Raw genomic sequence first — 22,443 nt, forward strand, 5'->3', positions numbered from 1 at the left:
ATGCTCATCAACATATGTTCATTCACACTACTGATGTTTAGCCTATTTATTTATTTACTTTAAAGGTTCACTTACATGGGCAAACCCTCTGAATATAATGCATTTGTCAAGAAGCTAAGGACAATTGAAGATGTTTCAAATGTTTTTTATCTCCCCTCATACTGAAGATAACCAGAACCTAAGCAGTTACAGTATTTGTTTTGCAATGTGATCACACCACCACTATGATCACATACGTCACTTGGCCTTGCCTACAGAGATAAACACGAGAGAAACAGAAGTGACAGGACTGCAAAGAGGCTTTCTTTACTTTTTTATTGCGCAATAACACCCAAAAGCATTGAAAACATTCACATCAACATCACCAAACAAAATGTCATGAAATAAAATGACATAAAATGTGAATGCTGTACATGGGTTAACATTGTATGGTGAAAGAGCATTTAATTGTTCTGCCTGTCATCATAAGTCACTGGCATAAATAGATGAACAAAGATGCAATATTTATATAAAATAAAATAAATCATTACTAATGTGGTTTTAGTTACATCAGCTGTCACAATTGAGTCTCCAGATAAGACAGACATGGCAGCACAAGTTGAAATGTGATTGGACAAAAATAAAAAATAAAATAAAATCTAACATACACATACAGTGCAGCCAAAAGAAATAGTAAGAAATGAAGACAATAGATTGTTGGGATTGGAATAATTTAATGGACTAAATGCCGCGGAGGAGGCGGGACTTCCAACTTCCGGGTTTTCACCCATCAACTTTGTTTCCGTTTCCGGTTTGCGACGTGTGGGCCGCCTCCCAGTACTTGCGCTTCCGCCTTTGTGCCCCTCGGTTGCGCGTTCCCGTCGACGGGTGCGAGGCTGCGAGTGTGTAGTGTCTGTCTCAGTGTCCGAATTGTTTCAGATAGTCGAGGAGCCCTCCCGCCGATGAGCGGGAGCGCTCGGATGGGGGGCACAGGGGTGGGGGTGCGAGTGTTGGAACACAGCCACAGTGGCCGGAAACAGCGCTGATGTGTAAAACCCGGAAGTCCGTGGCATCTACCCCATACGATGTCACTAAACAAATATTAGAATTGATGATGTAAATGTACAAACCCAAATTCCAATAAAATGTGAATGTTATGTAAAATTTTAATAAACAGCATACAACAGTAATAAAATGTATAATATTTGATTAATTGATTTTATTTCCAGAAGTCTTATCTTATCCATACAAAGCAAGAGTGTAAAAACGTCACTTCAGATGTGAGTACGCCCTCTACAGGACCACTAGGGTACGTGCACCGGAAACCACGTGCTCTACACATGCACTTGTCTACTGTGATGCTAGTTTGACTAGCTTCTGGATTATAAACACGTCCTAAAGCCAAACCGTATCATGTCTGACGAAGTAGGGTTTACAATCAACACCGAATTCGCAAAGAAATATGACATATACAGACAGAAGGAAGAACTGCAGAAGCGTAAGTGTGTTAATGTTAGCTATCGCTGGCTAAATTAATCGTGGCGTGTGCTAACGTAGAAAGAAGCTAGCTGGTTGCTATTTCTCGAAGATGTGCAATCTTTGACTTTTACTTTGTGTATTGTTGTGCAGTAAAGGATCGATTTGGAGACCGAGAAGTGGACTATGAATCCGAATCGTCCGAGTCTAGTTCAGACGACAGTGATGTGGTAAGCATCGCTTTCCCCTTAACGCGTTGTCAACAAGAGTTAAGTAAATCATTGTGGTTAACTGTAAGTCGACTCTCTAGGAGTTGGATCCAGACGTTGAAAGGGACTTCTACAGGACACTGTCACTCTTGAAGAAGAAAGACCCGAAAATCTATCAGAAACATGTGAAATTCTACTCAGAAGGTGCTAAAATAATTTTTGTTTAGTTTGTCTTTAATCCTAATTTTCATATATTGGGTATTCTCCCTGACTTTACTCCTTACTAAGCGATTTATGTTTCTTTCTCGCAGACGCACCCAACACTGATGTGAAACCATCCACCTCGAAGTCAAAAGTGAAGCCCATGTACCTGAAGGACTATGAGCGTAAAGTCATACTGGAGAAGGAAGGGTATGTGACCTACTAAATGTAATTACCTATACTATTTGAATGCAGCACTCTCAGGGATTGCATGTGTGTATTTGATTCTTCAGAAAATATGATGACGAGGATAGTGACAGTGATGATGATGAGGCGGCCAAAAGACAACAGGTGGGCATTGTCATGAACTAAGATTTCTGCCAAGCAGTTTGGACATGTTTGTAATATTTCTTTTCCTTCCTCAGAGGGCCTCTTCACCCAGCTACATTCATGAGCAAAAGCAGTTGAAAGAAAGGTACCACCCATGTTTTTGAGGTCAAATAAATCAAGTCAACGCTTGTTTTTTTAAAACAAGCCAACCACATGTGTTAATAAAAGCAGCTAACATAAACCCTGATCACAACGATTTCTTTCAGTTTCCAAAAGTTCGTCCAAGACAGTGATGATGACGACAACAGTGGCAGGGGGGAAGAAGGGCTGCTAACGAGGAGGATGAAAACGCAGGAAGAAAAGGTCAGAGCGGAGAATGTGTCAGAAGTTGTACTGTTATACCCTGTCTAGCGGTGTCCAGGAAATAACGTGAAATGTGGTCCCCAAGTCCCTCAAGCTAACGTGACACTCAGCTCTGTATGTAAGATAAAATCATTTATTTACACAATAAGGATAGATGGTATTTAACATGCATTCTACAATTAACCAAAATACTTATAGGACAGTGGTTGTCAAACGTTTGACACTAAATACCACCTATAAAAATGGTTGCTCTCCAAGTAAAACCAGAATGACCAACATTATAATGCAGAAGTGTAGTAGACCTAGGTGTTCATCAAAAACAAGACATAGGTTTCAGTTCAAACATTAACACTGTGCTTTAAAAAAGATGGAAAAATAATTAATGAATGCATTAAAAAGTATTCCACATAAAAGTTCAATAAAAATTTGTCCTAAATAGATATGTGAAGACAAACATTGTTGATACCGATTCGCTGTTACGACGCAATGTTTGTCCTGCATTTCAATTTACCAACTAATCTGTCTTTAAAAAGAAAGCAGGAAAATACATCATGCATAACTGCTTGAACTGAATAACAAAACACTCAAAGGCGTAGTGAGTGGAATTTATTGCCATCGTAATCTAGTAGAATGCAACAACCTGATTTTGAAGTGCTTGCATTTTGAAGCATGCGCATTTCGCAATCCTGCCATCAATTATTACGTTCGCGAACTTCTTTTCCTGCAGGTATCCATAGCAGAAAGATGGCAGTGAAACATACCAGCCTCCTGTAAGGTGCAGCTCGACCTATGTAAAATAATTAGTGATTACTAGACCTACGATTATATTTAAAAAATGCACGTTGATGTGATAGGACATATTACATATTACTGAAATGAATAGTGTTTTTTTATTTTTTTATTAATTGACGTTGGAAAATTCTGCACACTTCGCTTTTAAGACCTCAGTCATAACAGTCCCGAAATGTGAACAAAAGCCCCATAAACATCTCAACATGTTCATGTGTTTATAGGACAGAGAGGAGGCCGACTATTTGGAGTGGCTGAAAGGGCAGGCGGATTTTGATGCATCTGAGGAAGTGAAGGACATGGTGAGTAAATGCAGTTTAACAGAACTGACATAGACACAAGCATTTAGATGCTGTCGAATCTTGCAAAAATTGGATATCAGGATTTTTTTAATGATACAATCACAATTTTGATTTTATCACATTTTTTTTTAGTTACGATGAAATAGAAATTAAATTAGAGTAGTATTGAATAAATACTTAGTTTGTGAAAATGAGCACTGTAATAATAAATACCCTTTGTAACAAAAAATATGAATATAAAGCAGCAAAACAATAACAAAAGTCACAGTTCTGTTTTCAAGCAGTGTTACTGTATCCAAAATAGCGAATGTCTTAAAGTGCACACAACTTGGCTGGTATAAAGTCATGTTAAAAAAAGAGAGAAAAGAGGAGCATGTAAACACAAAGTTAAAACACTGCTAAGTAAAAAGCACCTTTTATTAAATAAAGGTCAATACTGTAACCAGTTAACAACCCTTGTGAGTGGATCACGGGTTATGTAGTTTCCTATGGTCTGAACGGGCCTTGAATGCAACACAGACTATTTATTTATTTATTTTGCTAAGCTACGCATGTTAGCCTTGTTGTTTTCTGGCGTGGACGGGTAACTTAATAATTGGGGGGCGTCGAAGTGTGTGCGCTACTTGACCACACTGATTGGCTGTCTCCATGATTGAAAGAAATCATTGTCCACATAAAATGTATCATAAGTATTGTAATGAACGGTGACTTCTTGTGCCATGTCACCACCTATACTTGCGCTGCTGGGTATACTAAGTTCAGTGCAAACTTTTCATAACCTTGATATATTTTGAGTTGGATCTGCCCTAAACCAAGGACCCTCTGTTAATGTGGAGAAGCTGATCGTCATTTGCCCGAGGGATGCCGCGCTCCCTGCCGTGTTCTGAGTTACATTCTACTTTTATTGTAAATGTCAAGCAACTGATGGAGATCAAGACAAGTCTACCCTGTTCTGAACAGTACGCGTGGCCACACTAATAATAATACAAAAAGGATGCACGGCAACAACACCTCTGAAAATGACTTTTAGTGTGTACACGCTCAGATGCCCCCCCCCCTTTTTTTTTTTTTTAAATGCTTTGATAATGAAACAAAGTGGTTTGTTAATGTTGTGACAGAAATACCTACGAGACTACTGGAATGACCCAGAACTGGATGAAAAAGAATGTTTCCTCCGAGACTATGTTCTAAACAAACGCTACAAAGATGAAGATGGCGATGATGATGACGAGAGGTAGGATGTATTTATGTTTTATATTTATTTCCCTTGATTTGTCTTCCTATTAGTCACTGGCAGTATGTAGTGGTTCACTTGTCTGATTTCTGTGCAGCATGGCTCACTTTCCTCTCAGTGACTGTATGAGTTTGAGGGTGAATGGCTATCTGTATCTGCATGTGCCGTGTGATTGACGGGCAACCAGTCAAGAGTGGAGTCTGCCTTCTTTTATTTATTTATTTACTTATATATTTATTTAAGCTGGGCAAAACGGCAGCTCCGACAACTACAGTATGTAGTAAAAATATGTATGAACAATCACACAATGCAACTTATTGTTTGGAGGATCCCAACCTATGAGGAGGTGGTTCAGGAGGATGAAGAGGATTCCGAAGAGGAAGGCGAGAGTTTCTTGGAGCAACAGCAGAGCTTTGAGAGAAGCTACAACTTCCGTTTTGAGGAGCCCGATGCTCATCAGATCAAGACTTACCCTCGCAACATTGCCACTTCGGTGCGCTCCAAAGACGATCGCAGAAAGTGCAAAAGGGATGAAGTGAAAGAAAGGAAGAAAATGGTATGTAAATAAAAGTACTGCAAGACAGGGTGGTCCTTTGAGCGCAGGAGTATATAAGCCACATTCAAGTCTTTTTTTTAAAGTGTTTTCACACACAAGCCGCACATGAAACATACAAATATGACAGTAAGTAAAAAAAAAAAAAAAAAAAAAGTATCTTATACAGGAAATAAATTATAGTGAAACAGCACAAAGTGGCATTATTTAAATATTCAAAGCCCCTAACCCTGATAATTGGTAAATAAAATCACCATTTTAAAAACTGTATTTTATGTTTACTTGGGACTTAGGTTAACTTTGCCTTAATTTAGTTTGATGATCTTAAATATTCAAGTGGGTAAAATAAGCGAAAAGTAAGAATTTGATAAGAGGGCAAATGTTATTCATGACACAGTACGCCATCCTCGTTATAGGAGAAGCAGCAAAAACAGGAGCAGCTAAAGCAACTGAAGAACTTGAAACGAAACGAGATCATGGAGAAGCTGAAGACGCTTCAGACGCTTACTGGCAATGATGATCTGGCTTTTAGTCAGGCTGATCTGGAAGGAGACTTTGATCCACAACATCATGACCAACTCATGCAGGTGGGTGCACAATCGTACATGAAGGCACAAACTCTACATTTTGGAACATTGTTTTGGACCCTGAACACTTTTGTACTTGACAGCCAGCGCTTTGAAGTGTTATTATTTTTAGAATCAGTTTTGTACTAGTTAGCGTCGGATCAATTTAAAAAGGGGCCACATGACCAATCAGAAGCAGCCTTCCAGCCTAGCAACAAGGATGTTTTGTTTACACCACGAAGGCTTGTATTAACGGCCTCTTGTTGGTTCGTACATGTAATGACGTAGATTTGAATTCAAAGTCAGTCCTAATCTAGTCATCAAAATTTTAAATATTGATTAAAAAGCTTACTTTCTCAATGGGTGCACAGTACTCATTTATGTTAAGTAATTACAGTAGTTATATTCAGTATTATTTAATGAATGCCTTTCTTATTGTATCAATGAAGACCGATCATTATCTATAGATTGATCGATCGATCCTGCTCACCTGTTAGTACCCACTACCCTAATGAGGAGAAGCTGAATAGAATATGTCTGGGTTGTTTCTAAATGCTACAGTAGTGCAAGCCATAGCAGTCAGTTGTGGCTACCATTGAGTTTTGTAATGCATTTGCTTAGAGCACTATTGCACTGAAAGGCCTCAGGTCATCCTTTTTTGGGTGGGAATAGGGAAGAATCAGCCCCCCTGCAGGTATATTTTATTTGTCTAATTGACTAATGAACTGGACTTTATGATCAAATGATGAGCACCTTGTTGTGTCCTATCAGAAAGTGAATGCCTCACATGTTAAGCTGTTGGTTGAATATCTTAACGCTTTAAAGGAACCTTCTCTGTATTTGCAGAAGTTCTTTGGAGATAATTACTATGAAGAGCAAGAAGATGAGAAGCCTCAGTTTGAGGACGACGATAAAGTTGAGGGTAAAGTCTGCTAATTCATCACTTAACCAGTTGATGGGGTGGGGGCAGCAATGTACTAAATGTGGCCCGTCTGCTGGAAATCAAAAGATAAGCATTCAAACACTGTTGTTGCAGTTTCTTTAGGAATCTCAATTAATATCATAGCCAGCTGGCCAGTCAGGCACTGAAAATTGAGTATGTGGGAGTACTGCAACTAGTTTGGCTATTATTCCAAATGTTTGTTGTACCAGTTTTAGGAACACTCTCAGCCAATCAAAATGACAGGTTATATCATTTAATTATATTTGTGCATACCAAGTGATATACAGCCCATAATATATCGAGATAAATGGATTCATTAAATACTAAGCTATACTTATAATTTCATATGTACCTGTGACTAAAAAGTGAAGCGTTAGGTCTATGTGGATATCTTAATTTAATCCAAGTCTTCATAATTACGGTGTTTTGTTGTCTATGTAAAACAGAGCACTGGAACTGGGATATGTGGACTGGAAAAGAGCAAGAAGAAACATTTGAAGACGAGGCTGGCTATGACGCCTCAGAGCCGCACTGTGATGACCAGGATTTCATTGTAAGTGAATCTATGGTTACCAGAAGCCCCACCACTATCATAGTCATCATACTCTGTCTGTCATATGTAGCTCATGGCTCACTCACAACCTGCCCCAAGTGTTTGGAACGCGTGCGGGTGGATTTGGTAGCTTGAAACAGGGCTGCTGCATGGTTACTTTGAACCTGGAGGAAAGTTTGTGGGCAATGTACTTGTCATGTTTAGGTAGCACAACTGACTTCCGTTAGGCATTTGGTTAATCTTTTTTATGTGCTAGCATGCATTGTGCTTTTGATGCACGTCAGTCACACCTGTTGTAGAGCTGCAATGATTAAATTGATTACAAAACGGTTTAAGCAGTTTTTAATACTGTTAAAGCGTTTAATATTGCAAAATCAATTTATGGGAGAGTTCTCAATTTAAAAACATTTAATAGCCCTACTTACACTTGTTTGGATTGGGTGGAAAAGGCCTTCGTCTTTTGACTGTAATTGAAAAGTTTCAGTTAAAATGGTGCCTAAGACAAAAAAAAGCAAAACGTGAGATACAAGAGCAAGCTCAGGAAACGGCAGACAGTCTTGCCCATCATGTTTTGCGTGCTCTGGTTTTAAGGCACACAGAGGGGGATGACGGATACGGACTAAGTATGGATAAGACGGATTCTGTCTTTTGGGGGGGGGGGGGGCATGTAAATAGTAAGTGTGGAGTACTTGAGTATGACTCTTGAGGTCCACCGCTCTTCCAAAGCTTCAGCTAACTGCTTCTAACTTTAGCCAAACCCAATGTACGTGTTGTTGATTATTCCTCGCAAGACCTCTAGTATTTGCATGTGTAGTACCAATAACTTCCACAGCCAGTCTGAGTTTTGCCTTAGGCTTTAGTGAGAGGTCTACTATAAATGTGTGAGACATCTTCCCATATATTGAAACAGATGGATGCTGACTACGACCCCAGCCAGCACAGTGTGTCTAAAAAGAATAAAAAGGAGAAGAGCAAAATGAAGAAGGCCGATATACCTCAAATGGGCAAGAAGAAAAGGAAGTCTCACTTTGCAGAAGTGGTCACAAAAAGCAAACCTTTGTTTGATCCACGTAAGTGTTAGGCTTTCCATCACGCACATATCACTTGACAATTTGAATGTTGCGTTTGTCTGAATGAATATTTTTGTAATTTCAGAGGAGAAAAGCTTTGAGCAGTACCTGGATGAATACTATAAACTGGACTATGAGGACATCATCGACGACATCCCATGCAGGTTTCGTTACAGGCAGGTCCTGTCCAATGACTTTGGTCTGTCCACTGATGAGGTAGGCATAGAAACACTTCGGCTGTCTAGAAAGGCACAGTCAAGTGCGGACTTCTCAAAGTCCTCAACAGAAGCTGATCTTATAATGCCACACACTGTCTCAAAAGACTCGTTCAAATATACAGTGGTACCTCGAAGTTTGAACATAATTCGTTTCTGCGAAGTGTTCGAAGTCCGAATTGTTCAACCTCCGAAACATTTTTTCCCATAGGAAATAATGTAAATGAAATTAATCCGTTCCCAAGCTCCAAAAACAGAAAATTCCTATTTTAATTTCTATTTGTTTTTTACATTTACAGTACAGTACAGTAATCAAACAATAAAAATACTTTACCTTACCTGTTGTGGTGTGATGGCATCAGTGGATGATAATTGCTATGTTAATGCTCGCTTTAGTTCAGTGCTGAGGTTGTGTATTTTACATTGGGCATATTGTTAGAATACTAAGCGGTCCTTGCGTGCGTTGTTTAACGTCAGGCACGTTGTTGAACAGCTAAGGAGGGGTCCTCGTGCCTGTATTTACAGAAGTAGTCACGGTAGTCATAACTGCGCGATAATCTCCTTCCTAATTCCACTGTGGTTCGTAGCACTGTATGTTTTTCTTTGCTGCCACTGGCGCTGTTGTCTTTCTTTGGGCCCATGGCAAAGAAAATTGTCGTGGAAAAATCCAAATGCACTCGCGAGTATGGATCACCTCCGGGAGTATTAACGATCTAACTACCGCAACGTGAGCATTCGGCTTCGCTCAGCTACCCGTTTTCCCGTTTTCAAGGTATGTTCGGCTTAGCTTGCTTGGGTGTTCGAACTCCGAAAATGAGTTCAAATGCCGAGGCATGTTTTACTCAGATTTTTGGGTTGAAGTCCGAATTGTACGAGTTCTGAGACGTTCAAACTCCGAGGTTCCACTGTAGATGACATTTTTCTTCTTCTTCATTTGCTGCCATTGTCTTTCACAGCCCCTCGTACTCCCAGGCTCAGACCTTGGATATTTAGTCATTTTAACATCTGATATTATGTTACATATCGTTGCTGCTATGTGAAAAACACTTATGTCCGTTTTCGTCATTTAGTTATTTAAAAAAATATATATATAGTTTTTAGGATGAAACTGAATGCAGACATCCCAGAAACGTAAAAACACAGAAAATTAAAAAATTTTTTTTACATGTTTTTCACATAGCAAACAGACTTCAAAATATTGTGTTAAAATATGCTATTAGCAGTGTAAGATGAGACAAATGTGACTTCCACTAAAAAGTTTCCAGAATGGTTGATGGTCCCAATGGTCATGCCGGTGGGGGTCAACATGAATCTGCAGTGATGAGCCTTCTAGATGACCTGGTATTGCCTCCTTAATGGGAGAGCTCTGACCAGGGAATGATTGTAAACTTCAATCTTCTCTCTGAGCAGACCATAGAATGTCTAACTACGTGACTCACAAATGCTTCGTTACACTTGATGATGGACTCTCTAAATTCCACAGATCTTAAATGCTGATGATAAGGATCTCAATCGATGGTGCTCTCTGAAGAAGACCTGCATGCACAGGTATTGTGTCTTACAGTAACAGTCCATGCATTCGGTAATAGGGTGTTAATACACCTGTCTTAATCAACCTCTTAATACCTTGCAATTATAAAAGTCAGTACTATACAATAACGCAACTCTTCCACATGCGTCATATGGCGCAGTTCAAAGTCAATATTTATACGATAAACATCAATTTGTACAAAGTCATGCATAGTGTTTAGGCCTTCGCCTTGCTGGCCCTGATGGCTCCCCCGCTACAGTTATTTACTGTAATTTGCAGCTCTTAGATATATGCGTCAGCTCAGTGATGATCAATTATTTTGTTCCCACCAGATCTGACCAGGAAGAGATGAATGATTTGAGGAACTACAAAATGAAATCAAAGAATGATAAGAAGAAAAGAGAAATACTGATTTCTTTGTATTCTGAGTGAGTTGAACACATTTCTATTTTTCTACCCTCATGTATGGCTGATGACATTTGTGGCATCTTTATCTCCTACGGACCACCAGAAAGGATAATGAGGTGGCACATACGAAACCCATGATGGGAAAGAAGCGCCGCGACTGTGTGAAAAATGCTGAAAGGCACAACGGAGAAGTCGAGGACAGCGGCACGGCCTCTATGATGGACACATCGGACGAGGCTGCACAAGCTCTTCAGCAGTTTGGCTCGGATGTAGAGGAACCAGAAGATGAGTTTCTCACAAAAAAGATCAAACTAGAAGAGAAACCCCAGCCCCTTCCTACTAATGAAGAGGTTCAGGTCAGAAATGAATTTCCCGATAAAAAGATCGAACTAGAAGAGGAACCCCAGCAACTCTCTACTGAAAAAGAGGTTCAGGTTCAAGACAAGGCGAAGACAAAATGGGCCAAGAAGAAGCACAAGCTATCAGGTGGACACAGCAAACAAGGAGCAGTTGGGGTTAAAATTGGAGGCCAGGAGTTTAGTAAGCAGAGACTGAAGGCATACGGTTTGAATCCCAAGAGACTATTCTTCAGACAGCTGGGAAGGCAAAAACGGAAAGATCAAGAGAAGAAGAAGACTGCCAAACAGAGTCACTAGTTACTGCACTGCGGCAGTAGCCTAAAATGTTTTTGTCTAAGTTTTCTACTCTTGTTGACACAAAAGTAGATTTTTTTTTTAACTAATAGAAATATGGCTGCATCTTTTAGTCACTGATACAGTAATTTCATAATTCATATAATTAAGTTAAAATTAAAAAGATGTACTGTAAAAAAACGAGTGTGATATTGATTTGTGTTGGTCATATTTCTGCCACTAGATGGCATAATTGCATTTGTAAGACGGTGACAGCTCAGTGCATTTTTTTTTAAATCTAATCTTTAACATGAAGTAACTTGTGAAATTCTGCACATTTTTAAAACTGTAAAATACAACTTTACCCCAGTCCTCACAAATATATGCATTTTTATCACATTTATTACTACTAAATTTTGACGTGGACGTGTCTGCTGCGTTACGACTGGAATTCCCCCAGTACAAGTTTTCCAAGTAAGGGGTGGTCATTAATCGTACATTAAAAAAATTTGTGGTGTTAAAAGAACTTTAAATCAGCTAAAAATGAACACACTAATTTTGACGCTCCTAAAAACACCCAATGAAAACAATACCCAAATTAGTCATACACAAAACAAATACTACTCAATAATTAAATATACATGCTTTAGTTGCCAATTTGTGTTTATAATTGTTCCTCAACAGCAGACAGCAAAAAGGCAGAGTAGTTCAAGTTACACTTTAAATTTCGGCCACCAGGGGACTTTGTGTGCACCAATTTGATATAGCTTCAAGCTTCATCTGTCACTCCATGTCAGGTCACGCGATTTAGACGATTTAGACTAGATTAGACGAGAGAAAGAAATAATGTGCCTCATTTGAGTGTTTCCCTTCCCACATAACCAATTTTGGCTCATTCAACCTATGAAATATTTCCCCAGGACTGTCGAATCAGTAACCCAATACAGACATTCACCAATCTTAATTTTTTTTTAAAGAAGTTATTCAGTGTATGCGTGTGTGTTTGTGCGTCAAAGTTTTCAAAGCGAAGACGTTTTAAATCCACTGCAGTCTTGCTTTTCTCCAGCAGAGGACCCTATAACTGAAGCTTCAAAAACTCATACCATTTTCAAAGCTATTCGTCCAAGCGGTTCAATGCTTCACAAAAGCTTCATTAAGTTACCATAATTAATTTGCATGTCATATATTTGTCTTTTCGTTGACTTGCATCACGCAATTAGACACGACATTCCCAATTGGAATTTCGTACTGTCAGTACCTGTGCCTGCTCACTCCTATGCAACAGAGGGCGACAGCAGGACAGCAGGCCGTCCAACTTCCAGCAGAGCGCAGTAAAGAAGAAAGGTCGCGGGCGCCTATTTTGAATCAAAACAAGAAACAACACGGTAGGTAGTCTACTAGTTGGTCGTTTTACTCTAAAATACTCAAGTTAACATTTTCACTCGTCATACATAAAGGCAGAGGCGTGACGACTGCGACATTTGTGGTTGATCATAGTTTAAGCATCACCGTAACGATTAACCACGACGATAGAAACATGCGTTTAAATGTGCCTGGTGGAGAGGGTCTTTTCCATCGATGGCGTTTAAGTTTTCCATAATAACAAAAAAAATGCTTACCTAGAATAGATAAACGTTTGAGGTTACAGTTTACTCTGTGAACATTTATGTACCGTAACTGTTATTGTTACAAGTGGCACAAGTACGTCGCCCGTACAAGGCAGTGGTTATTTTGCCGTGACCGGCAACGCTCCTGCTAGCGTTATTTTTGCCGTAAACGGCCCTGATTGGTCAATAGCCGTAAGCCGCTTTGTGGAGACGATCACGCCTTTGGAGCACTTGCAATTAGCATCGCAAAGGCACGTCAACTTTCGCTGTAAAAAAAGAAGAAGCCTGCCTCCACTCGCCGTGACGCCCGTCAACGGAAACTCAGAACCTCTGCAGTGTTGTAAAATCGTCATTAATTGAGACCCGTGTCGAAGTATGTAAATATGCAAGTCCGTGACTGGTACGCATCTATTGGCGCTGTTTTGTATTTGTAGTGCTTACGTAATTCACGGGAAATTACCGCTAGTTTTTAAAAAAAATTTTTTACTTTGTTGCAATTTACAAAACAAACTTGGCAACAGTAAAGTTATTTTTGCATGTATGTAAACAACATGGAGAGATTGCCAAAAGGAACATCAAATCAAATCAATACAAATATGATTTAACATCACAAAAATGAAAAGATTGATCAATAATAGAATTACAAAAGCATCAATAGCCTAATAAGGAATTACAAATTACAGAGATATGCAAACAAAAAAATTAAAATGAAATGAAAATAACACACAAGGGAAGAAAATACATTTTGATCTTAGACATTACACAATTCAGTAGGGAATTATTTTAAATATCCATATATATTTTTGTGCTTTGGTATCGTTTACGAATTTCAGAGATTTCAAATGTAAACTGAATTTGCTTAGAAAAAACAACACATTTGTGAGATGATTTTAAAATCCTATTCTTATGAACAAAAAAACTTTGAAAGACAGAGAATTACATTACAGCAAATTTCATCATCTTTGTTTCCTAGCCAAATTAACACTAAGTGCGAGTTGCCGCTCCGGTCACGGCAAAATGACCATTAACCCTTACCCCAAAAAAGAAGAAGAAGAAAGAAACTTCAGAAGTGCTGGTTTAACACATTATGCAAAAGCATAAACTCTGAAATGTACTTGAGTGTAATCAAATCAAATAAAAAATAAATGATGCTCTGAATGTGGTGAGTCGACTGGTTGCACCCCCAACCCCCATCTATTAAGTTCATGATCTCGACTGCAATTAAATTTTTCTTTAATCATCCACGGAAATTGAAAAAAGTCAAAGGAAGTAATATAGTACAATAAAAGCATATGTGTATGACGGTTAGGTTCTTGGTACTTCAGTTCCCACCAATAATAGTTGTTTGTGCTTTCTTTCCTTTTGCGCAGTGTTAATGGATAAATTCGAGGAATTTCAAGAGTCTCTGGATACACTGCTGGACTTCAGCAGCAGTCAACCTGAGTCACTAACTCGAATGGGGAAGGAGCAGCAGGCCTTTTTTAATCGATACATGGAGACAAGAGGGACAGTGGCGCAGATTTTGAAAGGCATGGATTCATACAAATTGTAATGACTTTATTTTCTAAATGCTCTTAATTGCCATCTTCTGATTTGTACCATATCGGACTCCAGCTTCCGTCTTCAGCAACCAAATATCTTCTGTTGTGGCTCTGACTGTAGTCGGCATGCATCTATTTTGATTTGATCGTCAGGCAATTTGGGGGGCAGCTCTTTATTACAATTCCTTTTCTCTCTCAGATATGGTTCAGCAAGAGGAGTGCGCGGCCCACCGGCTTGCTGCAATGGAGGAGAAGAAGCTGCTACAGTCGAAAAAAATGGAGAGCTTGGATGAGCAGCTGAGGCAATGCACGGCCAAAAATCAACTGTCCGACTCCGAATTACAGTATCCTTCAACACGGCAGGTTTTTGCTACCTACACTTAATTTGTGGCTACACACACCTGGCTCTAAAAGCTATCTTCAACTGTCATCTGACTAGTGCTGCATTGTGAGATCAATCATGAATTCCACAAGCGTTTTCTTTGTTAGCATCCTGAAGCCCTAACTCAGATACCTGCGGAGCGAGTTGGAACGACTGAGGAGCCCTGACAACGAGCTCGCAACTTTGCAGAAGGAGGTGGAAGAAGACACCACCGAGGTCATCCCGTCGACAATGTGGGTTTGCACTTTTCAGTCATCACGCCGCCTGTCCTTCAGTTACCACATTCATTCTTACTTAAGATTTGTCTCCTATTATGTTTTTGTTTTTTTAATCTTTGCTCAACAGACATGTTGTTAAGCTGTACCACGCAATTACGAGGATCAAGTGGGAATATAATGCAAAACCGCACATCCTGAAAGGAGGTATTATCTTGCGCCGCCTTTTGGGGACGAAGTCAAAGTGTATATAACCAAGTTTCTTTGCTTGCAGCGCATTATGGGCAAGATTTGGCAACTCCCATCCACATTGACACGTCTGTAAAATCCCAGAGTGACATCGCTGACCAGTTGTGGAGCCTTGTGGGCGATGACTGGTAAATAAATGGATGCATTTGTGCAACTTTGCTTATCAGTGAGCAACGTTCACACACACAAAGGCACAAAATACAAATTCAACAGTGTGTAGTTAAGATACTCCTTTAAATAATAACTGTTAAAAAAAATAATTTAAAGAGACTGCTCAGTGTTCCTTTTTCCTCATTCTATGAGACCGTGTATGAACATTAAAAGTGCAAATATCAATGGCATCTGATTCCCTGAAAAAAAAGTTTAAGCCGATTAAAGTATCACAATGTATGCTGCCAAATATGGATATTTTTGTCCAGTCCACATCATCAGATTGGATATTCCATGCGTATACACAGCACTGTACATTTTGGACTTGTTTCCTGGTCTCTTGTGCTATAAAAAAATGCGTATGGCGTTAAGTATTGCCATAATTTAGAAGGCACAACTACCATCTTCGGTTTCATATTCTTCAAGAAAACATTTGCGGAAATGACTGGTGCGACATGTGCGGTGTACAATCGGTCCTTAACTCGGTACCATGTATATGAAAATGTTGACTGATTGTCCCCCAAATTTATGAGTACATACACACACATGCTAATCATAGTCTGAAAATATTAGAACGAAACTTGAGCTATTTTTTATTTATTCTACTCACGTTGTAACGTTAGCTCCACTCCTTGCCTCGTAGACACAGAACATTATGTCACTCTATGTTAAAAAAAAAAAAGTGACTGATTGCAACCAAAATTTATGTGACATAGATGTGCTAATTATAGAATGTAACTCAACAACAATAATTTGGATAATATTAATGTCAAGCATACAAACAGTCGCGTTTACCGTATTTTATTTTATTTTTTGGACAAAAAAAAATTCTAGAAAAAATACAAGCAATATATAGAGTGAACTAAACAGGACTCATAACTTTGACTGCCCCTTGTCAAACCTGGTGTCATTTACTTGAATATTTAATTCAAGATCAATGTGAGCCACTAGATGTCGCTGTGTCTTTATAATATGCAGTTTGTTGATATTTTTGTCATTGTGAACTAGTAGTTCTGTATTGCTCATTGTTCTTGCTTATTTACTATTGTACTTTATTCTGCAATTCATTCATATTCTGTTCTCTAGCTAGCCTGTAATGCCGCTTCTTGAAAATTTTCCCTTTCAGTTTGATTGCTCCTCCACCTGAAGAAAAGCAATCAATGATATGAAAAGTTTTTTTTTGTGAACCTGAGTGTCTTCTATCTAGAACCTTTACATGTCAAAATGCTTTTCGAGGATCACGTCCAGCATCTCATGTAATCCAATAAAAGAGCTGCATTTTAATAAAACACCCTTTTTCTTGACACTGTCAAAGAGGTTGTAGTTCAATCATCTGACAGGAAGTATCACTAGTGAGCAGATGCACATGCTGCATGTTGTACATACGTTATTGTTGGTCTATATGTTACGTCTTGCGTTAATGCTCATTTAAATCAGGGCTGAAATATTGTCTACTGCAGAATTCTAGTAAACCTATCTTTTATTGTCGTTTCAATCCTCGTTTGCTTGCTAAATTTTCATTTATCTTGTCTAATGCTTGGTTGTAATCATTTTAATCCGATGATTTTTTTAAATGATTTTTGCAATGTCTGAATGGTATTTTGTTTCTCTTTCTATAATACTTTGATTTTTTTATGTAAAGCACTTTGAATTGTCTTGTACATGAAATGTGCTGTACAAATAAACTTGCCTTGCCTATTGTATAATTGTTGTTTTATTAATCAGGGAAAACCTCACTTCAAAAATCAAAACTTGACTCATTCACTCCAACACCATATACAAATGTTAATACAAATAGTTTATTCAGTGCACACACAAAAATTAACATAACTTAATATTTTTTACATTAGAAACAGTTCTGATAAACTCACCAGAAGCTACATATTTACAAAAAATATATATAACTGCAAAATGTTTTCTCTTTACACATATACATGCTCAACAAAATGCTCACTTTTCTGTTGCTACAATGAAATGCGTCTACATGTTAACAGTGCAGATTACTGTCGTGTCGGACATTGCGTCCTGTTGCAGGGGGGGGAAATAGACCGTCTAAATCAGGCAACACCATCAATTTGAACTTTCTCCATTAACAAAGTTCTTAAGACTGTCTATCATCATTCCTTTCAGCCCTGCGTCATCCATCGCAATATGTTAGAAGGACCCCCAAAGCTGAAACCCACCCAAGAGAACCATATGACGTCTTCAGTGCGCCTCAGGGCTGCCCGCTCGCTCTCTGATGTTGTCTGTGGCGGGGGGCTCTACCCTGCATTTCTCCTGACCAAAACTCAGATGGCAGAAATTACATGCTTTTTGGCTGCAGAGATTGGGTGTGGATGCTCCATGTTTGCAACAACATATCATTATCTGCTGCACAGGGAGCAGAGATACGGCTAAGTCTCATGGCTCTGGCTTTGGTTACAATCTTTTGGATGGACAGCATAATTGGCTGTAATTTATGTGAAACATCTGGACAACGTTGAACTCTCTTCCATTTCAGTTTTTGTTCAAAAGTAAACAGTGGTGAGATGAAATGGCGCTCCACCAGAAAGTTGATTAACAATGGCCTTGTGGAGGGAGGCCGAAGGACCTTTCTGAGTTGCTTACAATGGTTTAACATTTCAACTGTCAAAAGGTTTGGAGACCAAAATAACATTTTTGTCTTCTTCTGTCGTGCTATGGTGCCAAAAGAGTAGACCCAGCTAGCTAGCAACTTAGCGCTAGCTAACTAGCCACTGAAGTCATTCATGTGACAAAAGGGTTAGAAATGGACAAACACAACACACCTTTTGTCAACTTTTCTTGTTGTAATACAGCGCTACATGTCATGAAATGTGAGGTGTCTTCCATTACTGTGCCTGTTCTTGTGCTCAACAGCGAGCTACGTTTTGTGCTGGCATGATGTCATTCTATTAACAGAGCTGTTACAGATAGTTTACTGTAAACCATACTGCGGTAAGCTAAGCTGTACAACAGACAATATAACTGCCATGTTTGTAAATAAACCGAGGGATGCGCAACGGCATACAGTAGGAGAATGGCAAAACAAAATTCAAGGTACGCTAACCTCACTATCACATTCATAGTTGTAACTCCTGACATGGTTCGGTTTGAAAACATGCGTCAGTCAGTGGTCATGTTTATTCTAACCCTTGCTCTCATACAAAGTCAGTGTCATGTCTTGGACAGCTTGGGGAAGATAGCTTTTATCGTAGAAGGTGTAAAATTCCCAGAAGAAACGGTGGTCTCCAGTCCCTCCAGTCTGTGCGAAGCAGCGTCCGTCTTACTTGTGCTGCAGTCCAGGAAGGGCATCCCGATCTTCTTCACTTGTCCGTCTTTGGTCAAAAGGCAGCGACTGCAGAGCAGCCGCAGGATGGCCCTCCTCATGTCCTTGCTGGTCAGGGTGTAGATGATGGGATTGAGGAGGGAGTTGAACATGGCGATGCCCAGGAAATAGTCAGCCTTGAAGAGCACTTGGCAGCGTTTGGTCGGGCAGAAGAAGTCGAGGAGCAGGAGGATAAAAAGGGGCAACCAGCACGCGATAAAAACTCCCAGTACGATGGTGACGGTCTTGAGCAGGGCCATGTACTTCTGGGACTTCCGGGACAGGCCTTTCCTCTGCGGGCCTGAGCCGAGACGCTTGGTGTTGGACTTGACGATGCGGAAGATGCGCACGTAGAGCACCACGATGGACATGAGGATGGCGATGAAGACGGTGACGCAGAAGAGGATGTAACTCTTGGCGTAGAGCGGCAGGACGGTGGAGCACTGGTCCAGCTGACCCATACAGTTCCAACCCAGGACGGGCAGGATGCCCAGCAGCACCGACAGCACCCAACTGGCTCCGATCAGAGCGAACATTCGGCCCTGCTTGTCGCCCTGGTACGGCTTCATCCTCACCATGGTAACGTGGCGCTCGATAGCGATGGCCAGGAGACTGATGACCGACGCCGCCAGCATGATGAAAACGCCCCCTTCCCGTAGGAACCACAACACAGGGGTCATGCTTAATGTGTTGGCACCGGACGTCATGAGGTTGACCATGTAGGTGAATCCTGCCAGCAGGTCGGAGAGAGTCAGGTTGCCCAGTAAATAGTACATGGGCAGATGGAACTTCTTGTTCTTCCAGATGGCCACGAGCACCACGGTGTTTTCCAAAACGATAAGCAGGCAGACCAACAGAAAGGCGATGGCCTCCGGCTTGAGTCCTTCCTTGTATTTGTTCTCCTTCAGCTTGCCTGTGAAGTTGTAGTGCTCGAGGATGACCGCATTACTCTGGTACTCCCGAAACATCCGAAGCAGTTTTCCTGTTGACGGGGAGATGCCCATCTCGGATGGAGCGGACGCAGCGTAAGCAGCGTGGAAAGAATCTGTCGACATGTTGCTGGTTTGTCGCTTTACTTCAAGCCTTTTTCAAAAAGTTCTGAAAATTAAATCCTCAGATGTGGAGTCATAGAGTCCTCATTGTTCTCCTCTTTGTAAAAAAAATTTAAATGGAAAAAAAGTGTGTCCAACTGTGGTATGTAAGTGTTTCCTTTGATGCTTTGATCAAGTCGGATTTCCTGCGGTTTGAGAAAGTTCCTGCTTAAATCACATTTTTCAGTTCCTCGACTGTACACAAGGGGGCGATGCAAGTCAACCTGCACAGGTCAACAGAGAAAGAGAAAATCAAATTTTTACAACGAATATTAACATTAAAGCCAAGGAAACACATTTCATGCTTTCTTTAAAAAATATATGTCTATAACTCAGTTTTAACAATGTCACACTAAGAACACTTAATAAGAGATGGAAAAAGTCACCGCAATTTAAAAGTGACAGCTACCCACAATAATAAATCAACATAGCTGGCAAAAGCAGCTTGTTGCGGGTGAAAAAAAAGCAGTCTGAATGAGAGTCAAGAAACTGAAACACACGCCAAAAAATATAATACATTTAAAATATTATACTTTTAGATGATTCTTTGTGAAATTCCCACTCATTATCACAAAAAGTAATACCTGTACACGTATCTGGTATTAGAATACAATAAAGAAATCGCGCATTAAATGGCTCATTTGCACAGACTAATATTTAAATCGAGGTGGGTTTTTTTGTGCTACCGCAGACAAAACTATTTGTTACATTCCTAATGAGAACGGCCAGTCAAATTTGCATAAATAGCGAACACGAGCGTGACTCAACCGCGATGACACAACGCCATGTACAATCCAAGTCCGATCAAAACAGTTTTCAAGTTTTCACGTACCCGTAAAATGGGGGGATACGTTGGAACTCCAGCAAGAAGTTGACAAGTAGCATCGGAGGCAGCCAGTGATGAGCTCCTCGCACGACAGCAACGTGAGTGTGAATGACGCTGCCCGGGCCAGCAGTCCACGGTGAGTGGGCTGTTCCACGGTGCCCTGCAGTCATTCGGCTCCCTCCCCGCCTTGACCCTTGTACGAGTTGTTTTCAACTGTCTGAATGGATTTCGGGAAAGAAAGCGATGCCATCAGATTAATAGGTTGAATGTTGTTTATTTTATTCATGTGTGTAATCTTTATCCAGGTAAGGCAATTAAAAACAGATTGTCGATGCTCACCTGGGTGCAGAACGATATCAAACAAGACCAAATACAAGCACATAAGCTTACATATACAACAAACTGCATACAACACAAAGCATACACACACACACACACACACACACGCACACACACAATATAATCATACATTTCCTAACAAAATCCACTGCATTCAAATCCCGTGACTGCTATAGATGAAAGACATGAGCGTCTCACTCTCAACAGTTGAAAGCTTTGGGATCACAGCGTGCATGACGTCATTCACGACAAGCTGAGTTCAAACGTAAACAATCAACATGAGTCCTCCAACAGCACAAATGTGACGTGAATGTTTGCAACTTCATGTTGCTCTTCTGCCAGTTTGCCATTTCAGGGTCAATTTCTCACATTTTAGACCCTCTCCTGTAGCTGAACAGGGGAAACAAAATATTAGGAAAAGCTCAACATGGAGAGGTGGCAAAAGTAATCACAAACTATCCATCCATCCATTCATCCATCCAAGCCCAGACTTCCCTCTTCCCAGCCACTTCAACCAGCTCCTCCAGCGGGATCCAACCGATGCCCGGAACACCTATTTTACACCTTTTTATAAATCAAGAAGAGCTTGCCAGCATTGGGGTTTTATACAGGCTCAGGCTTCTTGACTATCAAAACAATATGTTCTGATAGCTTTGCTAGCATTTTGAACTGACCAACAACAACAATGACAAAAAAAAGAAGCTAAATTGGCTAATGTTAAAAATGGAAAATAGGCTTTTTGGAAGGTGTTTTTTTTCTGGTTAGATGGTAAATCTTTGAACATCAAAAGCTTATGGTTTTATGCATTAGCATTATGGATGGGGAATGCTTCTCTGCCCCCCCCCCTTTTTTTAAAGGCCTTTTAAGTACCTAAAATCTCAAATTGCAACCATGGTGGACCAAACCTCTCGCTATTTTACTTTTTTTTACGTTATGACATAAAGGTGACAAAAGTAAAGATAGATAGAAAGATTTGAATAAGAAATGAGTAGAAAGTACAGATATAAAAACAAAACAAATTATCCGATAAAATAAATATTAGATGTGCAATTACACTTTATTCTAGCAACCCCCCCCCCTCCAAAAAAGCTCCCTAATTATTAATTGGTGAATGAATGTCAATTACATTTATTAGAAGTTTTAATTGTTGTTTATTTTAATATTAAAATTAGCTATTTTACATAAACAAAAAGCGTTTGGTGCCAAAGGGTATCCAGTGTCTTGTTTTATGTAACAATGTTATTGTTCTTAAAGATATTCACGTTTACAGTAATGTAAATTAAACCACGCAAAGAAAAAAAAATGAAGTACTAATTGCAGTAGTCTTCATGTATGCGTTTGTTATCTGGATCTCTCCAACTGTG

The 22,443-nt window shown here is 39.8% G+C and overlaps 3 protein-coding genes and 1 non-coding gene across 7 annotated transcripts; 3 read left to right on the top strand and 1 right to left on the bottom strand.

Moving 5' to 3' along the window:
• The first annotated feature begins 1,303 nt into the window (after nt 1–1,303).
• On the top strand, nt 1,304–11,564 carry kri1 (KRI1 homolog). The gene is made up of 18 exons (XM_086067867.1): nt 1,304–1,477; nt 1,609–1,685; nt 1,766–1,868; nt 1,976–2,075; nt 2,159–2,216; nt 2,291–2,340; nt 2,462–2,558; nt 3,572–3,649; nt 4,768–4,883; nt 5,211–5,439; nt 5,853–6,023; nt 6,849–6,924; nt 7,392–7,498; nt 8,409–8,568; nt 8,654–8,784; nt 10,267–10,331; nt 10,647–10,742; nt 10,826–11,564. The coding sequence occupies exons 1-18, from the start codon at nt 1,393–1,395 to the stop codon at nt 11,376–11,378; spliced, it is 2,352 nt and encodes a 783-aa protein (XP_085923993.1). The 5' UTR covers nt 1,304–1,392; the 3' UTR covers nt 11,379–11,564.
• On the top strand, nt 10,096–10,193 carry LOC147184306 (Z30 small nucleolar RNA). Its single transcript, XR_015093562.1, has one exon. It is a non-coding gene; the product is annotated as a Z30 small nucleolar RNA (small nucleolar RNA).
• A 1,029-nt stretch (nt 11,565–12,593) lies between the features above and the next one.
• spc24 (SPC24 component of NDC80 kinetochore complex) lies at nt 12,594–17,204 on the top strand. 4 transcript variants are annotated; one of them, XM_086079683.1, is made up of 7 exons: nt 12,594–12,739; nt 14,332–14,490; nt 14,702–14,846; nt 15,013–15,117; nt 15,230–15,306; nt 15,374–15,476; nt 16,625–17,204. In XM_086079683.1, the coding sequence occupies exons 1-7, from the start codon at nt 12,631–12,633 to the stop codon at nt 16,665–16,667; spliced, it is 741 nt and encodes a 246-aa protein (XP_085935809.1). In that variant the 5' UTR covers nt 12,594–12,630; the 3' UTR covers nt 16,668–17,204. The 4 variants fall into 4 exon arrangements, with proteins under 4 accessions (XP_085935809.1, XP_085935810.1, XP_085935811.1 ...); XM_086079685.1 differs by lacking the exon at nt 12,594–12,739 and adding an exon at nt 13,046–13,334; XM_086079686.1 differs by lacking the exon at nt 12,594–12,739 and adding an exon at nt 13,342–13,361.
• A 73-nt stretch (nt 17,205–17,277) lies between these two features.
• s1pr5a (sphingosine-1-phosphate receptor 5a) lies at nt 17,278–21,212 on the bottom strand. Its single transcript, XM_086067879.1, has 3 exons — nt 21,080–21,212; nt 20,747–20,957; nt 17,278–20,138 (listed from the first exon to the last, which is right to left on the bottom strand). The coding sequence occupies exon 3, from the start codon at nt 19,876–19,878 to the stop codon at nt 18,673–18,675; it is 1,206 nt and encodes a 401-aa protein (XP_085924005.1). The 5' UTR covers nt 19,879–20,138; nt 20,747–20,957; nt 21,080–21,212; the 3' UTR covers nt 17,278–18,672.
• Nucleotides 21,213–22,443: the final 1,231 nt, after the last annotated feature.

The sequence above is a fragment of the Leptonotus elevatus genome, chromosome 1, assembly GCF_054856555.1.
Source record: "Leptonotus elevatus isolate MCC_2025b chromosome 1, RoL_Lele_1.0, whole genome shotgun sequence".
NCBI classification, from domain to species: Eukaryota; Metazoa; Chordata; class Actinopteri; order Syngnathiformes; family Syngnathidae; genus Leptonotus; species Leptonotus elevatus.

Excerpts from the sequence above, each read along its gene's own strand:
- kri1 (XM_086067867.1), top strand. The coding sequence starts at position 1,393 with ATGTCTGACGAAGTAGGGTTTACAATCAACACCGAATTCGCAAAGAAA. Across the intron at positions 6,024-6,848 it reads ATCATGACCAACTCATGCAG|AAGTTCTTTGGAGATAATTA; the intron begins GTGGGTGCACAA and ends CTGTATTTGCAG. Across the intron at positions 7,499-8,408 it reads GTGATGACCAGGATTTCATT|ATGGATGCTGACTACGACCC; the intron begins GTAAGTGAATCT and ends ATATTGAAACAG.
- s1pr5a (XM_086067879.1), bottom strand. The coding sequence starts at position 19,878 with ATGTCGACAGATTCTTTCCACGCTGCTTACGCTGCGTCCGCTCCATCC.
- spc24 (XM_086079683.1), top strand. The coding sequence starts at position 12,631 with ATGCAACAGAGGGCGACAGCAGGACAGCAGGCCGTCCAACTTCCAGCA. Across the intron at positions 14,491-14,701 it reads AGTGGCGCAGATTTTGAAAG|ATATGGTTCAGCAAGAGGAG; the intron begins GCATGGATTCAT and ends TTTCTCTCTCAG. Across the intron at positions 15,118-15,229 it reads GAGGTCATCCCGTCGACAAT|ACATGTTGTTAAGCTGTACC; the intron begins GTGGGTTTGCAC and ends TTTGCTCAACAG.